This window comes from Myripristis murdjan, chromosome 15, assembly GCF_902150065.1.
Source record: "Myripristis murdjan chromosome 15, fMyrMur1.1, whole genome shotgun sequence".
In the NCBI taxonomy this organism is placed as follows: Eukaryota; Metazoa; Chordata; class Actinopteri; order Holocentriformes; family Holocentridae; genus Myripristis; species Myripristis murdjan.
In genome coordinates, this window is record NC_043994.1 from 12,311,089 (window position 1) to 12,330,112 (window position 19,024).

General features: G+C 39.1%; 1 protein-coding gene and 1 long non-coding RNA gene across 2 annotated transcripts; both read left to right on the top strand.

Moving 5' to 3' along the window:
* The first annotated feature begins 1,853 nt into the window (after nucleotides 1-1,853).
* Nucleotides 1,854-5,578, top strand: LOC115372850 (uncharacterized). The gene is made up of 3 exons (XR_003929484.1): nucleotides 1,854-1,963; nucleotides 2,116-2,171; nucleotides 5,061-5,578. It is a non-coding gene; the product is annotated as an uncharacterized LOC115372850 (long non-coding RNA).
* Nucleotides 5,579-9,850: 4,272 nt separating this feature from the next.
* Nucleotides 9,851-16,867, top strand: LOC115372737 (transmembrane protein 26-like). The gene is made up of 6 exons (XM_030070834.1): nucleotides 9,851-10,082; nucleotides 10,980-11,076; nucleotides 12,125-12,208; nucleotides 13,824-14,032; nucleotides 15,034-15,113; nucleotides 16,283-16,867. Exons 1-6 carry the CDS (start codon nucleotides 9,889-9,891, stop codon nucleotides 16,576-16,578), a joined length of 960 nt encoding a protein of 319 aa, XP_029926694.1. The 5' UTR covers nucleotides 9,851-9,888; the 3' UTR covers nucleotides 16,579-16,867.
* The last annotated feature ends 2,157 nt before the right edge of the window (nucleotides 16,868-19,024 follow it).

Sequence of the window (19,024 nt, forward strand, 5' to 3'; positions counted from 1 at the left end):
GCTCCCATTTACATTAGTAGGGTGTTTGTCCTTTCTGTTAGTATATGAGATTTTATCAGGTGTCTTTATTAAGAGCAGGATTATTCATGTTTCGAAAAGTACCCGCACAGTCCACAGGGCTGTGCTGTTTCCTACTACCGTCCGTCTTTACCCTGCTTTTTATCTGCCACACAGATCACAGAGCATGCAACAGCGACATACTTATGACATCGGCTATTTCAAGTACAGTATTACGCAATACGCTTTTTCTGAAATGACGGGCAGAGCGTACAAGCGCATTGATTCACATCCAGCCGAGTGTTTTCCTGCCTACTAAAGAGACATATTTTCTCTGCTGCTGCTGCAGCTGCGAATGGCTGCCTGACATTATGGAGACATACTGCAGGGACTGATGATGAGCAATCAGTGGCATCAAGGCTGATGTAGTTAATGCTCCACTCATTATGTCACTGAAAGCTGTGGTATAGAAATACAGGAGGGGGGATTATGGGTAGCTGTTAAGACCAAACTTATGGTCTTATAAATTGTGACGTCAGTGGTCCCTTGCACTTCAAGACATATTATGAAACATTAGACCATAACATGTTAATATGCTGGGCTTTGTGGCACTCAGAGTTAAACATCTCATCACTGAGTGTATGCATGTCATGCACATATTTGGGATGCTGTTAGTGCATTGTGCATGCTGTTAGTGCATTTATTGTACACATTAGATTGCAAAAAGGTTTGAGGATTGCTGCATTGACACTGATTTCCTGCAGTGAATCCAATATAGGCCATGGGTCTTGGTATTATCTTTCCTGATTTCTCCCAAAGCCATTTCAATGACAGGATCAATGGGGTTGCATTGTTAATGGCAGCCAATATAATGAAGTCCCTGGTCAATCAATAGCACTACTCGAACCCTTATCTGGTAATTGAAAGCGCACGCTTGTCAATAGTCAGAGCACAGCAGTGATCACAACATTCTGATGCAAATACACTGCCGTTTAGAGATGGAACCAAAAAGCCGGACAGTCAATAGCAATGAAATGTGATGACATGATGTAGCCACATGCACAGCAGCGTACCCTGACTGTACAAAATATGAGGCACATTCTCTCAGTAAGACCTGTAGACCCTTTTGCACAATCCCCAGCTGAGATGTCTCAAACCTTAAAAATCCTTCTCTACCTTGTCTTTCAATTTACATGTCCTCCTCCTTCATTGGTACAAATTCAATAAGGCTAACCAATAAGCAATAATGATTTCATGAGGATTCACCTGATCAGCCATGCTTCACGAAAAGGGCAACTGTCCCTAAAATCTGCCTTTTCAATGTATTCATAAGTCACTGACTTTTGGAAATTACTGTAGGTACATGCAATTCTCATCAAAGGAACTGGTAAGAATTAGATGTTTTGTATATATAATAAAATGTATAGCAGCACACATTTTGTGAATTTGAAAGTAAGCATCTGAGTGCAGCATAGCATATGGGATGTAATTCTTACAAGCTTTTCCACTGCAGCCTCAGTTTACATACCCCAGCAGTTTTATTTTTTCCTTTTCGCAATCAGTACACTGCAAGCAAGTTTGTTTATCAGGGCATTTTACTTGGCTGGCTGAAATAAGCTCGCTTTATGAATAGGTCCTATTTCTTGTTTCTATTTCAAGGCTCTGACACAGAACTATTATGCTAATATCCTTTTACTGCATGAGTGAAAAAGACCCATGAAAAAAAAACTGTGTTTTTGTGAATAAATGGACTAAAGGGGCTTAATTATGAGGGTAAAAATGAATAAATATTTTTTCAAGTGGATACATGCTTATTTGTTGCCTATAGCAGAAATGCATAATGACAGGATATGTGGTAAAGCCTTACTTTTTCTCAACACAGGTGTTCCACATTCCACTTAATGAGGCAGCCTCAGCAGGGAGCGAGAAATGTGGTTGGAAAGCCACCTCAAAACGGAGAGCTAAGGTGAGGGTTACAACCACAGCAAAGCAATACAAAAGCCATTAAAATAGCATACTGTGAAATTCTGACCATATGTTGACTTGCCTTAATGAGAAAACTCCACTTTGGTTAGAATAGTAGAGGATATTAACTATTCAACCACCTCCGTCACACAGGCAGGAGAAAACCAGCCCACAGACAGCTGAAGAGAGGAATTTAAATTAACTTTATGGTATGTAAAGCCTTCTCATTCACCAAAATTAGTCATCTCATAAAATTTGAAATACAGCCCTGAGGTAGAAATCAGTCAGAATTGTAATCAATGCCATACAGCCAAATCAAACAGGGCTAGGATATAGTAGGAAAATTGATCACTTTTCATTTAGTAGGCCTATAAGACCTTGATTCAATATTGGAATATCCAATACAGGTATCGATGTTCAACATTTCTAACAGCACCGCCAGGCTTTATATCTACAGGGAACTATAAGCAAGGGGAAGTGTCAGAGAAATGAGGGCAACACAGTTACACTCTATCTCCTACTCATTCCACATGCACAAATGCATTACCCAGTGGATATCCATCTATCATCAATGGAAAGCCCTGGGCCATTAAAAATCCATCAAGTAAATTTGTTCACAGGCACACGTTTCAATAGTAACTTTACACCTGCATCTTTGTGCCGGCACAATCACATGACAATGGCCCCGTCTGCAGGATGACTTTAGGAAAGGTAACAGGAGATCTGAGTAATGCTACTGGGCTAATTTTAGCCTCTGCGACTCATTACAACACAGTCTTACGTTTCCCCAATTCAATCACACGTGAGTCTGGCTGCAGTGTGGACTGCAGCACATGCACAGAGGGGAAAAAAAAAATCCAATTACTTTATTAACAGGAGCAGTTTTATTTAGGATTTAGGTTAGATATAAGGGAGTTTGAGGAAATTGTTTCTATGAATATTAGAGGGTGTCATCCAGTGTTGGCTGAATATGAACTGACGTGGCTCGTATAGACGTCAGTCACTGTGATATCTTCACAGTATCAAAGTGACTGTCATCTCTGAAATATCAAAGTCTACTGCATGTGTGCAGTTAACGCTGCCTCTTCGCTGAATTCACAGTAGAGAATATAGCCTCTGGAAACTTTATAAATTTCAAATTACTCTTTCTTGTTCTTATCTTAAATCTTACTTATTTTTCATACTTGCCATCCTCATTTTTCCTGATTCAACATCACATTTCATGCATAATTTATTGTTTCTGGATCCACCTTTTCAATTACAATTTTCAACAACTGAGCAGCCTCATTTTCCAACAGAGCCATTATTTTATCCATTCTTGGCTGTGGCCATTGAGCACGCTAATGTCATATATTTGTATGCGTGTTAGTCATAATTCATAAGGCAAACACTGGTTGGCCCAGTCTGAATGCCTGCCATAACAATGAACTAATTGCCTGCAAAACGCAATTTCACATTCATGGGCCACTATTACAGCTGAATTGTTTGATAATGTCAAGTGAGTCATTTTATTAAGCGTCACACAAATGTAATCATGCGGCAGGGTAACGTGAATTCAAGTGTATACAAGTGTTAACATCACTATGGGTTTTAGGTTATTACTGCCGCAGCAAATGCAAATTTGTCTCATTGATGGAGAGTGCTCAGCTGAATCAGAAATGTGCAAACCACAAACAAAACGGGCTGCTTCATTCCCCTGCCATCTGCATACACATCAGGACATGCACACAAACACACACACATGCAAGCACATACACACAGTCACACTTTATATCTCCCCATCTGAAACCAGGATTAGAGCTATGAATAATGTATTTATGTAAATGTCTGATGGGTATAACTATAAAAAATGAGGGTGATTGAAAAGGCATTTTGTTAGGCTGAGTTACAGCTGCCTGTGAGTTATGGATGTTTTCAGTGCAGGGAGTGAGGCGAGCACCATTGAATCTAAAAAGCCTGCATTTTCGAAGCAAAGAGGTCACAGCATCACCCCCACATCTGAGGAATACATCAATGTAGAACCTGTCCTCAGCATTTTCCGATTTGTACGGTGCATTTCAAACATCAGTCAGGTTATTACACCCAGCGGTCAAACTAACACTGACTATGAAGTCACCGAGGACAGTGACCTCAGCATTTACCATCTGTATAATGCATTACCGCTGCATTTTCCATCAAATACTGGATTGTTATAAAACAGGCATAAATGTCAGCAGCCATCTATGATCAGATTATTCACTGATCCATGTCAACCTCCTATCTGGGTTGAGAACGCTATGTTATGAATATATCAAATACCTGTATATGAATAAGAAAATATAGTGTTGCCATTTTAGGGTGCTCGTTTTTGTCGCCAAGTATTCTATTTGTATGAAGGGTTAGGTTGTATGCTGTCATGTGTGCAATACTGTCGTAATCTGTGTAATCCCTCTGATCTGTCTACAAATCAGGGCGCAGAAACAGACGTATTCACCAGGAACGGAGACAAAAGACAAGTTTTGAAACATGACTGACAAGTGCTGAATTGTTCCATTACAGCTGCGGTGGCAGCAGAGAGAGAAATACAGTATTTTGTTCAGAGCTCAGCCCTGAGCACACATTTAAAAAAAAAAAAACTCTCAGCATTAATAATTTATCTCATTTTATAAGGCAATTTAGGAGTCACTTGAAGTTGCTATGGTGACAGGGGGGTATTTTGAGACAGCTAATGACCTATGCAAAACCCACTCACTGTAAACTTCACTCAAGCTAAATGAGATTGCTGTCTGTGCTGTGTGTGATACATGGCTGAGAACTTAATCCCTATGCTATGCTTGGCCTTTTTCTACATAGGGCAAATTAAGGTTGTTAATATCAATGTAAAACATCTGTGGGCTGTTTACTGTACAGGGAATATGAGCCAAGTAGCAACCGGGGCCCAGCCCTGCACTGCATAATAGTCTTTTGTTTTGATTGCTAATGCAGAATTCATAACAGTTGTCAAGTTAAGGTCATAAAAAATCCAGCAAGTGAAAGGAAAATGAATACTCATGATATGGTTTAACTGTAACACAATATGTTTCACACTAAATCCCTTTCAATATCTCTTTATTTTTCAGCTTACGTCAAAAATTCCACACTGGAAAAGCTTTGAAGAGGCTCTCTCTCTCTGCTCTGAGGCGAATCATATTTGTCCAATAACTGCTTGGCCTTTTGCAGCTGTTGGGCTGAGACAGAATGAGTCATGTGTTACCCATTTAAGTCCAATTTCTCCCATGCAAATGCCTGACATGTGTGACTCTGCAGGGCCTGAAGTTGAAACAGTGTTTTGAAACGGAGGGAGAGAGAGAGAGAGAATCAAGGCCAGAGCTACATGGCCATTTAACCACCTGCTTCACCCGTGACCTGCGCCGTTTAAAGAAACCATGCCTGTTGTCTGTGGCGTGGTTTTCATTCTGTGTCATCTGCCATGAAACAAAATGAATAAACAAAGGAAACATGGATCCACTGATTTCCCATTATCAAGATAGCCATCACGCCAATTTGTGCTGGAAATAGAAAACTCTCCCTTTGGAAAATGTGAGTTACAAGCGCTGAATTGTTACATCTGAACAAAATAATTTTTCACCTCCAAAAATAAATTGACACAGGCGTGATGCAATAGCTGCTAATTCTGAACAGGGCTCAGCAGACTTTCCCCCTCCTGTTTGTGCTGAGGCTTTTGGGCATTAGCATAAATGTCAGGTTGACTCAGGTGTAACATTTATCAGCCTCTTCACCTTTGTGTTAATGCTGTATTTTGTTGCGGCTCAGTTCTGTGCCTGGAAACTGTGGTATTGAGTGCCACCTGTTGGATTATAGCAGTAATGACATAGAGTTGGTGAAAATGATGCAGCACTACACAGGGTAACTGAGGGTAACTGCCAGTGTAGCATAATATTTGAGTTATTACACTAGTTATAAAGCATGGATGTGTTACAAATGACAATAAGGACCGCAGTTTGTCCTTTAAAGCGCAAAAGTAGAGAGGTGTGACATTCTTCTTCATTAAAGAGGCATTTTAAGAGGATTACAATCGGGTTGAATAAAGGGTTTTATCAAGACTTATATAGTTAATTTCGTCACCAGGAGTACATGTATTGTGTTGATACGCTATCTTTAGTATTTCGGATTTACTGTTTCTCCTTGAATTTTACCTTTGTCACGGTGCAAGAGCCTCTGAAACAGCTTTAAATCCATGTCATACTAAAACTCCCATTGAAACCCTTACCAATGGAATCGTTTCAAACGGGTTAACAGCTCTTAAAGACAAGCTGGTCCACTCCATCTACTGAGCTGTAAGGGAACCGCTGGGTTTAAATTAGCCTTTAAAGGAAGAATGAATTTACACAGAATATAGTTGAATTTCGCAATTAAACAAGTTTCATTACAGATTGCTTTTATGAAACCATAATCCGAGCGCGATCTCTTATCAGACATAGGATGGGGACAATGCTGACTAGGTGATATCCAGCATCTGATAAAGGGCCAATAACCGCATATTTATTTATTTATGGTATATGTGGTAGGGACTAATACAGTGTACATAGACAAACTGAAAACAGCTGATCTGCAACACCCGTCCCTAGAAGGGCTTTTCTAAGCCCTTCTAAGTGATTAAAATTCAAATTTATATATATATATATATATATACACACACACACACACACACACACACATATATATATATATATATATATACACACACACACACACGCACACACACATATGTATATATATATATATACATGTGTGTGTATATGTGTGTGTGTGTATATGTGTATATGTGTGTGTATATGTATGTGTGTGTGTGTGTGTGTGTGTGTGTGTGTGTGTGTATATACACACACACATACATACATATATATATACACAACAAAATTCAAATTCAGTGGTTGCACTGTGGCTTGTGCTAGTGACTATACTGTTCAGCTCTGCTCTATTCTTTTCTATTGTATTGTCCTCTTCTCTTCTGTTCTATACTTTTCCACAGTGCCAAGGAGTTGTTTTTTTTTTTTTGTTTTTTTTTTGCTGACACAGCAAGCAGCAGTACTCTACCCGAGCAGATTAAAGTGGCAGTATTGGGTGAATCACTGCTCTCTGATCAGTGACTAGCCCCTCTTGGGCATCTCCTGCAGTGTAACCTGCACACATTCAGCAGCACTTTTACACACCGGACAAAACGTTTATCTCAATGTACAGAGGAATTGTATCCCTTTATTGCTCTGTCGTCTCTCTCTCTCTCTCTCTCCCTCTATAAATTGGTGTAGTCAGGAAGGAACACTGATACCAAAGTTAGTTGTAGAGCCACTTCTTTGTTTAGTAGAGTCCAAGTTGGAATCCAGGGCACAGGAAGAAAACACTATAGCAAAACGCCGACAGATACACTGGTGTTTACACAAAACCACGACCCAACTTTTCTGAGGCACAATGTAACAAATGTCACTTTTTCAGCGTGCAGCCGGATACTCGCCACTTTACTTTTTTCAGTGTCAGACATTACCAATTGTGATTTCATGTGATTTAAACTCAGGGATGATGACAGACAATTTGAGACAAAGACAGGAAAGGTCTGTCTCCTTTCCAAGGTCATGAGCTTTTCTACTGTTTCCTCTTCCTCATCATGGCTGGCTGGCAGGCTAGCCAACACAGGGGCTGATTTGCAAAGAAACTAGCACGCAGCCAACTAGGGCAGAAACACACACACCACTACACTGTGTGTGTGTGTGTGTGTGTGTGTGTGTGCATATGTCCCTATGCACAGGCATTACTATTTTAAATGTAGCAAGCTGGTGTGGACTTAGATATGATGTATAATTTCCCTGCATGGTGAGATAAGATATATGGGATAGTGTTATATATACTGCATTTGAATAAGATATAACAAAAAAGCAGCGATGACGGTTTTCTATTGGACAGCTTGAACTGAAGCCTCATGCTGAAGAATGGTTAATGGTTTGTAAATTTACATGTTTTATTGTTACATATACCTGCATTTTTACTTTTATCACCCTTCAACTGACAATAAAATTGTAAGAACATGTATAACAGTATAGTAATAGTGTCAGTCTATTCTGCATGTCATATATTTATAGGCTACATGTCATAATTGTCAGTCTATTATAAGCATGTAGTTCAAGCCCACTGTACACTCTATATGCAGAATTTGACCTCCTTTGCTGCATTAAATATCTTGGGACTGTTTGGCTACTCCACAGTACAAAGTTCATTCATTATTATTCATATTTTTACACAACAAACAACAGCAGTGCATTTAAGCTCTGTATTCTCTTTCATGATGACTGAAGAAAACACCCCTTGGTTACACACCTTCAAATAGGTAAAAGAATGGCAGCAGCATCTATATCAATATTATTTAATATTAATAGAAATGGGGAAAAAAACCCATCTTACTATTTCTTAGGTCATCTGCTTTTACATAAATTATGAAAAAGAATAAGAAAGAAGAACTAAAAGCAAGGAGTCCTAAAAGCAAGGAGGTCTAATTTCTTGGAACTGGCATTGCATCAGATACATGTGGTAGAGTGCCAGTCAGCAGATCCTGAGGTAAAAATAAAGCAGCTGTATGGAGGCATCACAGTGTGTGAATTTTTCTTTTAACGATGAATAATCTCAGTTTTCTGTCGGGAAAAACCCAGCCTGTTAGTGTCACTGTCCGTAAAAATCTCTTATATCAACCCACGTCAGGTTTTGCAATTTACTGTTTTGAGGTGGTTTTGAAAACCTCCTACTGAGCTTCATCGGGCCTTCTATTCCCTTAAACACATCTGTCAAGTCCAAATGATTGTCACTGAAAAAAAAATCAGCCCTTATGAACTCTGGAAATTTTGCTGTGTAATGGTCCATTAACCTCCACAGTTCATTTGTTAGTTTTTTTTTTGTTTTTTTGTTTTTTTTTTTTTTTTTCTGACACATCAAACCAGCAGTCCACATACGCTCTGCATCAGCGACTGGTTCCCCCAAATTCCCCTTCTCTGTCCTTATGACTTGAGCACAGCCAAGAATCCTGACTTTTTAGGTTTGCAAGACATAACCAGCACTCTGATGTTGCGTTTCCTTTATGCTAGGGAAAAAAAAAAAAAAAAAAAAAGTCGGAAATCACAGTTCGGCTCTTCAAATCTGATTTTTTTAGTAGGAAACAAGCAAGATTTCTCACTCCCAGTGCGCCGTTATGCCACACAGTCCTACTTTTTACACATTTAAAATCTTAGAAATACAAATAAACATCCGGTGCAATGATTTTAACTCAAGGAACACGTTGTAGGTTGTCTTTTTCTGATTTCTAATCTAAAATAGCCTAAATGTAGTAAAAAGAAATCTTAAAGAATCTTAATCTTATAATAACATCAGGCTACGTGTTGCACTGGGGACAGTATTTTACGGTTGGCAAATGAATTCCCCTCCACGTTTCGCGTCTCATTTTCTATTTTCATTCAACATGAACACACGGAAGTCGTAATTACGGTCTATTAGCTGTTATCATCCCATTTCCGACGACGCCTAAATGCAGCACCACGCCGGTAATGGTTTTGCTGCGGAGGTATACTGCCGTCTCCTGTGCATTTGGAGAAAGTGCTGTGGGTCGACTGTGCCATCCATTAATTAATCAGTGAATAAAAGTGCAGGAGCTCCATGAAACAGCTTGTTGTTGTTGTTGTCATGTGATTTAGCCTACAGTAGCTATGACGTGCCCATTTATTCAGCACGGTCAACAATAACCCTCACTGTCGTCTCCACTCTAACTGGATGAGGCCCTTTTCCCAGGCGGGGCTTAAACTTTTGGGCGCTTTAAGAACAACTTCCAATGTTTGGTGTGCAGCGGAGGCAGTGCTCGGAGGCAGCTGGGATTTGGACGTGCACGAATAACGGGACAGCAAACAGCCTATAATGATTTTCCTGTTCAACTTTATATGTGCGGTTATAACGAGAGCGCTGTTCATCCTCATCTCACTGATAGGGGTCTGGAGGGTGACCAGTGTGAAGAATGACCTTAGGTACTGGTATCTGACCTTTCTTTTCCTGCCTCTTGTCGTTGAGATGATCATTACCCTGAAGCGGCGAAAAGGACAAGATTACAAATGGTAAGATGCATATTTAAGTGACTATTATTGTGCAGAGCAGCGCATCACAAAAATAAGATGTAGCCTAGCGGACAAGCCCTTTAAATACTAATGACAGACTAATTTGGACTGTTTTCCCTTGCAAAATAAAATTATATGTTTGTTGATTTTGTTTTTCACATTACTGGATACCCGCCTTAATCCCACCCCCGCCACCCTAGTCCGTGTCCGGCTTGTCCCACTGCTATTGTTTGATTAAAACTCTTGGGACGGTGAGGATGGGGGGGAGTTACCCCTTCCCCTATCCCACGAAACCATCTGCCCCACCCGTCTTCCTCCATACCTAAAATTAAACTTGGTTTGATCCAAATGTGAAACAATATCACCGCTTGTCATCGCATCTCCATATTTACGGTTGTTTGTTCAACCACTGATTAAAAAAAAAATATATATATATATGCAAAGTATTGTTTGGAGTGATGGACGTATGATCATTGCAGTAAAGTAATAAAAAGCATTAATTTCGTCTGATTTTGTTGTTTATTATACCATGAAAATGTGATATGACAGGAGAATGAATGAAAATATGAAATGATGGGTCTGGCACCCACTCGTCCTTTTTTAATACATTAAGCTTGTCATATACTGTTGTTATACTGGGGATTTTGTTCTGCATTACTGTATTAGTTGATGTGCTCCATCACATGGACATGCAATATTTTCTGCAAAATGATAATGACAACACAATTATAATGTTTATTCTCCACTCTGTCAGGTTGTATGACACAAATCTGTGCAGTCATTTTTTATCCTCTGAGTTGTTTTTATGCAAACCTCAGTCTTATATCATACTCCGATGCTAGTTCTCTGACATCTTTATGAAGCTGCTTTGATAAAGTGCTGCTCATTGTCTTCCAGGTTCTCTCCAGCCATCCTGCTCTTTCTCATCAGTATCATTCCCTCCATTTGGATCCTGGAGCTCCACCACCGGCTGAACAAAACCACCGACCCTCCGGTACTCCAGAGACACATAAAAGTTTTTGGTCAGAGAATGACTGTTTGAATGACTGTAATGCTTAGTCACTGTTTGTGGTAGATCAGCACTGCAAAACCTGAACTGTCTCATATGTTCAGTCAGTCAAATACTTATCCCACATTGGCACTTTGGAAGTTTAACCCTCCTCTGCACCTTAAAATCATTAAAACCTTAAAATAATCTTTTTATAACTATATGCACATATATTCGTATATATATATATATATATATATATATATATATATATATTATATGCATACATGTACATGTGCATGTATACATGTATATATTCTTTTTTTTTTTTTTTTTTTTTTTAACTTGTGCATCCCAGCACCCCCAAATAATTTTACTGGGGGGAAATTATATTTATCTTTAACATTTAGTTGATGAAAAAAGTAGAAACTTCATACATTCAAACATTCATACATTTTCTTAGAACGTATCTCATTTGCACTGTCCAGCTCTATGTTCTGAATATATAAAGGCTGACAGCCTGATCAGGCTCCTTTCTACCATAGAGCAGGTTTATGTCCACTTCATGTGACAACCAGATCATAGACTGAGAGAAAAAAAAAAAAAGATCAGTGCTACATGAAACCAGCAGTTCTGAACTGAGCATGGTAACGCCCTGAAAAGTAGCCATAGCTGCAGTGTACCCCTGACACAACAAAATAACTCTTTACTAACATATAAGTTACAAAACAAACTAATTAAAATGTATCCATTCTGCATCTTGAGTGGTTCATGCACATGAGATCTTTTTTTATAGTGCAATTATTAGTACCTTATTATTAGTAATCATATCCCTACAGCACCTGACTGGCTTGTTCTCAAATATGCTATTAAACATTACTACATGTGAAAAGTAAAATAAGATATTATTTGGGGCTGTGGGGGGTAAACGGCTTTCTGTTTCCTGAAAGGCACGCTGTGTAGTAGAGGGTTGAGATTTAGCCAAGATCTAACCACAATCAATCTGTCAAATTCACAAATATTTGCTGATTCACATGTCATTTCCTCATTTTAGTGTAAGCAGTTTGACGCTTTGGTGCGTGGAGTGATAAATCCTAACGGGACTGCCAGTAACCTCACCTACCAAGACCACCTGAAGGTAGGCTGAAACTTTAGTCACATCTTCACTGATCAAGAGAAACACTGCCTAATATACAGCTCTAAATGGGTAAAAGAATTGTTTTTAAAGCAGCAGCACACAAAATTACATCTTATTGCTCCTATTGTTATATAAGGAACAAAAATGAACAAGAAAGAAGAACTAAGAGCAAGGAAGTGATTTCTGGTCTGATTTCTTGTAACTGGCATTGCAGCAGATACATACTGGTGAAGCAAGTGCACAGTGTGTGAACTGTTGTTGTTTTCTTTTTTTAATGATGAGTAATATCTGATTTGAATCTGGCAAAAATGCAGCCCACGTATCTGTGTCACTAGCCTCAAAATTCTCAGTAATTCATAGTTTTACACACATAGTTGTCACATACTTACTTTATACTGGAAAAATTGTCCTTTTAACAAGACATTTAGAATATTCTGTGTAAAAATATTGTTTTTCTTAAAACAAGTCAGTTGTTTCAGGAATGGGAACAAGTATAACTGATGAAACAAGGCAGTACAGCCCACTAGTTTCAACAAAATGCTGCTTGATTCAAGAAAAATCTGGCACCCAGTTGATTGGTGTTGGAAACATATGGGATCATCTCATCCCACTAGCAAAATTTTCACTTGTTTTAAGAGAAACAAGATTTTAACACTGAATCAAACAGGACTTTTCTTTATCTTGTTTTTCAGCCCACTGGCCCAAGTTAGAAATTTGAGCCTCCCCTGATATTCATGACAAATTTCTAGCTTCTTTCTCACGACACACCAAAATGCTGGCAGGCATTTTAGTGCACTATGTAAAATTTCTGATTTGCCATGCTTTATTTTTCACATGTAACAATGGAGAAAAGAAACTTTTACATTGTCTTTCTTTCTTTCTTTTTCTTTCTTTCTTTCTTTCTTTCTTTCTTTCTTTCTTTCTTTCTTTCTTTCTTTCTAATCCCATTACTTCTACACACACTGCATCATCATCATCATCACATTTTTTAATAGTCACGTCCCTCCTATGAAATAAAACTGCCTTTCTCTCTCTAGCTGATCCCCTATTGGTTTACTGCTTGGAAAGATGCCTTTACATGTTCAGTGCTACGCCAAAATCCTGTTTTAACAGGAAATGCATCAAATTAAAGCCAAAAAAATGCTCTCAAAATGCTATTGTGCTGTGACTCTAAGTTAATCTGTGAAATACAAAATAGCAGTTTACAAAGGGAGAAGGATGCACTGCATGGCTATAATGGCTCATATGACAGGTGCTCTTTCATGGAATAGATGAAGGTCCACTAAGAGACAATATCCTGGAAGTCTTGCGTGATATGAGGCATTGGGTGATGTAGACAAGCCTGGAAAAAATACTAAGGCCCTCTGTCTTTGAATGAAGCAATATAATTTATTACTTGAGCAAGGCAGCTAAACAGATCAACGTGTATTGACTCTTTGTCTTCTTCAGGGTCTGATAGGTGTTGGTCTGTTTAGTTGTCTTTGCTCAATAATGAATTATATTGCTTCATTCAAAGACAGACTGCCATAGTTTTTTTCTGGGACTTATATCAAGCAAAACTTCGAGGATTTTGTCTCTAAACACAAACTAGCTATTTGATCTCTTCTTCCTCCAGAGTTTTGAGAAGGTGTTGTCAACGGTCTGTCCCAACGACTGGATCCTGGCTCTCCATCAGATCCTGCTCATCCTGCTCATTCTGGGGAAATGGCTCCTTCCTTTAGGAGGCGGAGTCACTCGTGACGAGCTTTCTCAGCTCCTCCTCATTTTTGTTGGCACAGCAGCGGACATCCTGGAGTTTACTAGCGAGACGCTGTCAGATGTCAAGTGGGTGATCGATGATGTTACGCTGAGCTGTATAGTGTTTGTGAGCTTTTCAGGTGTGCTGCAGTGGGTCAGGATTTAGTTCTTAACATGCATATAAAGCCACATCCACACCGAGATGGATTGTCTTTGAAAATACAATTTTATTTATTACAATATGAGCTTGCACAAAGAAGCCAAAGAGTGACTGGGGCGTTATGCTGGCATCCTAGAGAACTACAAATGCAAGTGTAAATATGATTATACACGCCTTAACAACATCCAAAACTGTAAGGAAAATGAAATTGAATGATAACAGTGGTTTCTGTGGGCGTTGGAGGATGTTGAGCTCCTCCTAAAAGTCACAAATGAATACAAGTTGTTGAAAATAACTGCATGATCAAAGCTGTGCCTGTGTGTGCTCAGCATCCCCGCTGGGAGCATGCTCAAAGAAGGAAAGTCGCATTTTAAATTGTTTGATTTTATCCTGTCCACAAACAGGAAAACGTATTTTGACAATAACGCATTTTCAAAAAATTCCATTCAAGAATTGGTGACTAAAAATGCAGTTTTTGTGTGGACAGAAGGTTGAAATGGAGTGAAAATGTTGCGCTGTCAAAAATATCATCTCTGTGTGGATGGTGCCTAATTGTGGTATTTGACAAATGTTTGATTAATAGAACACACACATGCATGCACGTTAAGTTTTTGAGATCAAGTTTGAGTTACCTCTTTGTCCCAAAATCGTATAGTATTGCTGATACTGTGTTGACATGTTATAAACTCACTGTCAGCACTGAACTAAGCTTCAACCCTTCAAGTTCAAGTTTATTTAAAGCCCAGTATCACTGTTTGCAGTCTCAAAAGGCTCTACATGCCCACAAGTGTATAATAAACAGGAAGACAGCCCCCGACTTAACCCTCCTAGCGGGCAAGAAAAAAAACGCTGAAAAAAAAAAAACCTTGATGCTTCATGGAAACCAACAGGACTGCATCTCACTCCGTTTTCCATCTGTCTTTTCCAGAGAGAGCAGTCATGAGCTGGTTTACATCATCTTAGCTGTATGGACCTGGAGCATGTTACAGTTCCCCCTGCATCTGGGAGGTCAGAGTGTGTGTGTGCATGTGTGAGTGTGTGTGTATGTGCATTCACTGTCGATTTAAGTCCTAAAGCAGCTAGAGCCATGTGTTGTTGTACATAACCTTTACCCAACTGTGGGACAATTTAAACAATGTGTTTAGAAATTGGCAAAAACATTAGAAAAGTCAGCAGCATCCCAGCCAAAGCTCTATGTAAACAATGAAAACCATCTGAGCTGATATCATTTGCTCTCCTGTCTCCCCCTTTGTCCAATCATTAACCTAAAAATCTGTTTTCAATAAACCCTCAACAGGAAGTCACTGAAGCCAAGAACGGCAAAACACTAAAGAAGTAGTCAAAAGCTGACACTTTGAGAAGAAATGCAGCTCCGTCTGGCTGCCATATAAATAGATGAGGACCTACAGCCTCTTTTCTTGGCTGATAAGGGAAGCCATCAACAGTGAAGAGGAAATTATCAGTTAGGAGGAATCCTTCTGAAACTTAATGCACTGTGGACACAAAAGAAATCCAGAGGCAGGGAAACTGGGGACAGGATTTCAGAAACGTTAACTCACCTTACTCTGGTTACAGATATGAATTAAAAGAAGATGAGAAACAGTAACAAGAGAGAAAGAAAGAAAAAGAAAGAGAGAAAGAGAGAGAGAGAATAGTAAAAACATGATAGGCACTTGGGATCATTAAAATATGATCTGGAGCAACAGTTGTTTGTTCTTGGAAAGGACACGCCCTGTTAGTGATCGCCGTTGTTATTGTACTTTCCAAATGGACATTTAAACTCCTGTTAAAAACTGTTTTCAAATGTAATGTCAAAGTCAGAGTGCATTAGGACACTTAGCTAGAATGCAAAGTGCTTAGTTTTCAAGCATGTGATCACTTCCTGCAAACACGCTTGTGTAAGCAGCGGCTGATTCGATGTGGCACCGGTGCACTTCCCTGTGTGCTTATATTGCTGTCAGGTAGTTAGCATCTGAAAAGGGAGGGCATTATTTTCAGATAGTCGATTATGGATTTTTGAAATGAGTTTCATTGTTCCCACAGTCATGGCGTTTACCCAGTTGATACAAGAAGCATAGAATATTTTTGAGAAGACGAAAATTGTTTAAAGTGGAGCTACAAAGAAATTTTTTCATACAATTCAGGTTTCTCCCCTCTCGCCTCTTCCTATCCAACAGTGTCGAACTCCAAGCCAGAGAGCGAGGGCGAACCTGGCAGCCAGAAGGTCTCCCTGTTCACGAAACACAGGTCGGACATGTGGGCTATCGTCGAGTCCCTCTTCATCCAGGACGGGCCTTTCCTGGTGGTCCGGCTCACGGTCATGACCTGCTTCGATGTCTTCCACCAGATGCTGGTCTTCTTCGCCATCAAGAACTTCCTGGTGGTCGTATTGAACTTGTACAGGTTGATTGTTATATGCCAGGACTTCAGGCAAGCCAGCAAAAACACCGGTGAAGGCTCTTCCCTTCCGTGAATATGACGAGGCAGCTAAAAGAAAGAAAACAAGAAAACAGAGGTGTTAGGAGATGGGTAGAAAAACAACAATCAAAGTAGGGAAAGAAGTAAAATGTTTGTTTTCTGTTTCCTGTTCCCAATGATGGAGTTAATGAAATGAATAAAAGTGTAACCGATTCACTGTGAATAATAAACAGCATTGGGTGGAGAAAACTATGAGCAAACATTTTCTTACACTACCATGGGGATACAGGTTGCCAAATTCAGATTGCACGCTTGACTGCCAAGCACCCGTCCCATTTTGAACGTCTTCACTGCGAAAACATCTCCATCTCAACAAGTCATTTGGTCTTGTACTCAAAACTTAAAACCTTGTTTTTCCTCAAACAAAATGAAAAGAATCTGTCAAACTGATTTGAAAACAAGTGGGATTATCTCATTCCACTGGCAGATCTCATTCCCTCTTGTTTAAAAAAAAAAAAAACAAGATTTCAAGCATTTATATGAGACTTGTGTCTAGTGAGATGGATTTTTTTTTTTTTTTTTTTTTTTACATTGTTGTTCCACCTCACTACCATGTTTTCTTTGGTCCATCCGGAGCTTACTATGTGTGGTGAACACACCACACAATGATGATCATGTGTGGATGAATATGCATGCCTGAAACTTGCTCTTAGTAATTTATGAAGTAGCCTTAACTGAATGTGGCTGAATTGACCTAAAGACTGAGGTGACATTACTATGAGGGATTTCAGACTAACAGCAGAGAAAAGATGCAGAGGAACAGAAGGGAGCGGCAAAATAGGAAAAGGGTGTGCGAGTCCTTGTAAATTACACTGTGAAAAAATATCCTGATTGGATGGCATTACTCTACATGGTGGACACTGACTGAGCTGGCCTGGCACTAAATGTCAGTACAACTTCTGCTCTTCAGTATGGCATCTCACTCGCGCCAGACTCGCACAAACGGTTTGAGGACACTTCTGACGGCGTTGTGGCCGGGGGCTAGAAAGGAAACGAGGGACAGGGGACGTGGAAACAGGGGAAGACAGATGAGTGTAACATAACCCTAACCCTAAGGTGACAGGAAGGTTGTGGTGCTGACAGGAGCAGAGCCAGGAGGGTCTCCATCCAGAGAGGAAGTCCAAACACTCTGTGAAAATATCTAAATATCTGATGTTTGTTGACTTTGATAAAAGGAGTTTGTCAAGTCTGGAGAAGGGTTTTGAAACAATGAAGGCTGCCATAAATTAGACCCATATCATGTTTCGTTTTTTTTTTTTTTTTTTTTAACATTTGAATAGGAAGGAAAGGGTTGAAGTCGATAACATTCCAAACTTGTTTAAAATGTATGTTGTAGCACCTGAACTATGTTCCTGTAAAAATAAACCTATGTCGTCAAGGGAAAACACATTTGTATTTCATACCTCAAGACGATTGTATCCTTTGTGTCACCAGAAATTTGCAATGGCTTCATTTTCTATATCTTGTGAAAAAGTAAGGAGACGAAAGACACGACATGATAATGAACTCAATTTAATTTTCTGTGGGTGGGTTTTATATCTTTTAGATAGGCTATGCTATTTTAGCATATAAAATAGCAAAGATGAAGGTGTAAAGATAAAATGCCATCAATATTATGACTCCCTGGAATATGTGAAGTTATTCATTGAATCTTAACTTTTCAGAGGATAAACTCAGCACAATAATTAAGTCATCAGCCACCATATGCATTTCTTTCAAACATTTATTATCTTGGAGATAAAAAGTAAGATTCATAGGATGCACTGTTAATTATCTACATGGAAACTATGTAGATAATTAATGGGGGAAAAAAGGGCAAGCCAGGGTTTTCATTGCAATAATGTCTTTATACAGTTTCTTCTACACTGATGTAATTATTGTGAAGTTGGTTAATGTGGCAAAACTGTGAATAAATTACTCAGCCTGAATAAAACTATTGGCGTTATTGTCAAATATTTTTTATGTATCTTATTTATTACACATTTTACGAATTGTCCCATATTTCAAAACAGTGTCCTTCATTTCAGATCAGCTCCCTGGAAAGCTGACATTGTTGATGTTAAAATCCAAATGCGCAGGGGTTACAACCTATCAACCGTGAATTTCTGACCGTGCCTGAACGCAGCACGATATTAATCATATTTGATGATGTCAGTCTGATACTGCCCTCTACTGTTTATTTAGAGAAAGGTTTCAGGATGGACAGACGATAGGCAAGATGAACCAACTGGTGGGCCAGTGTGGGCAGAAATATGTGTCACTAGAAACTGAATTTGAATCTTTTCTATGTGGATCTGAATAACTCGACTTCAATAACTGCATTAAAAAAACTAATATGAATCACAGTTATTTTGTGTTGTTTAACTTGAATAACTGCATTGAAAAACTAAATCTGAATATCATAATTTGAGATCGAATTTATTAGCCTAGTTTGGAACTGA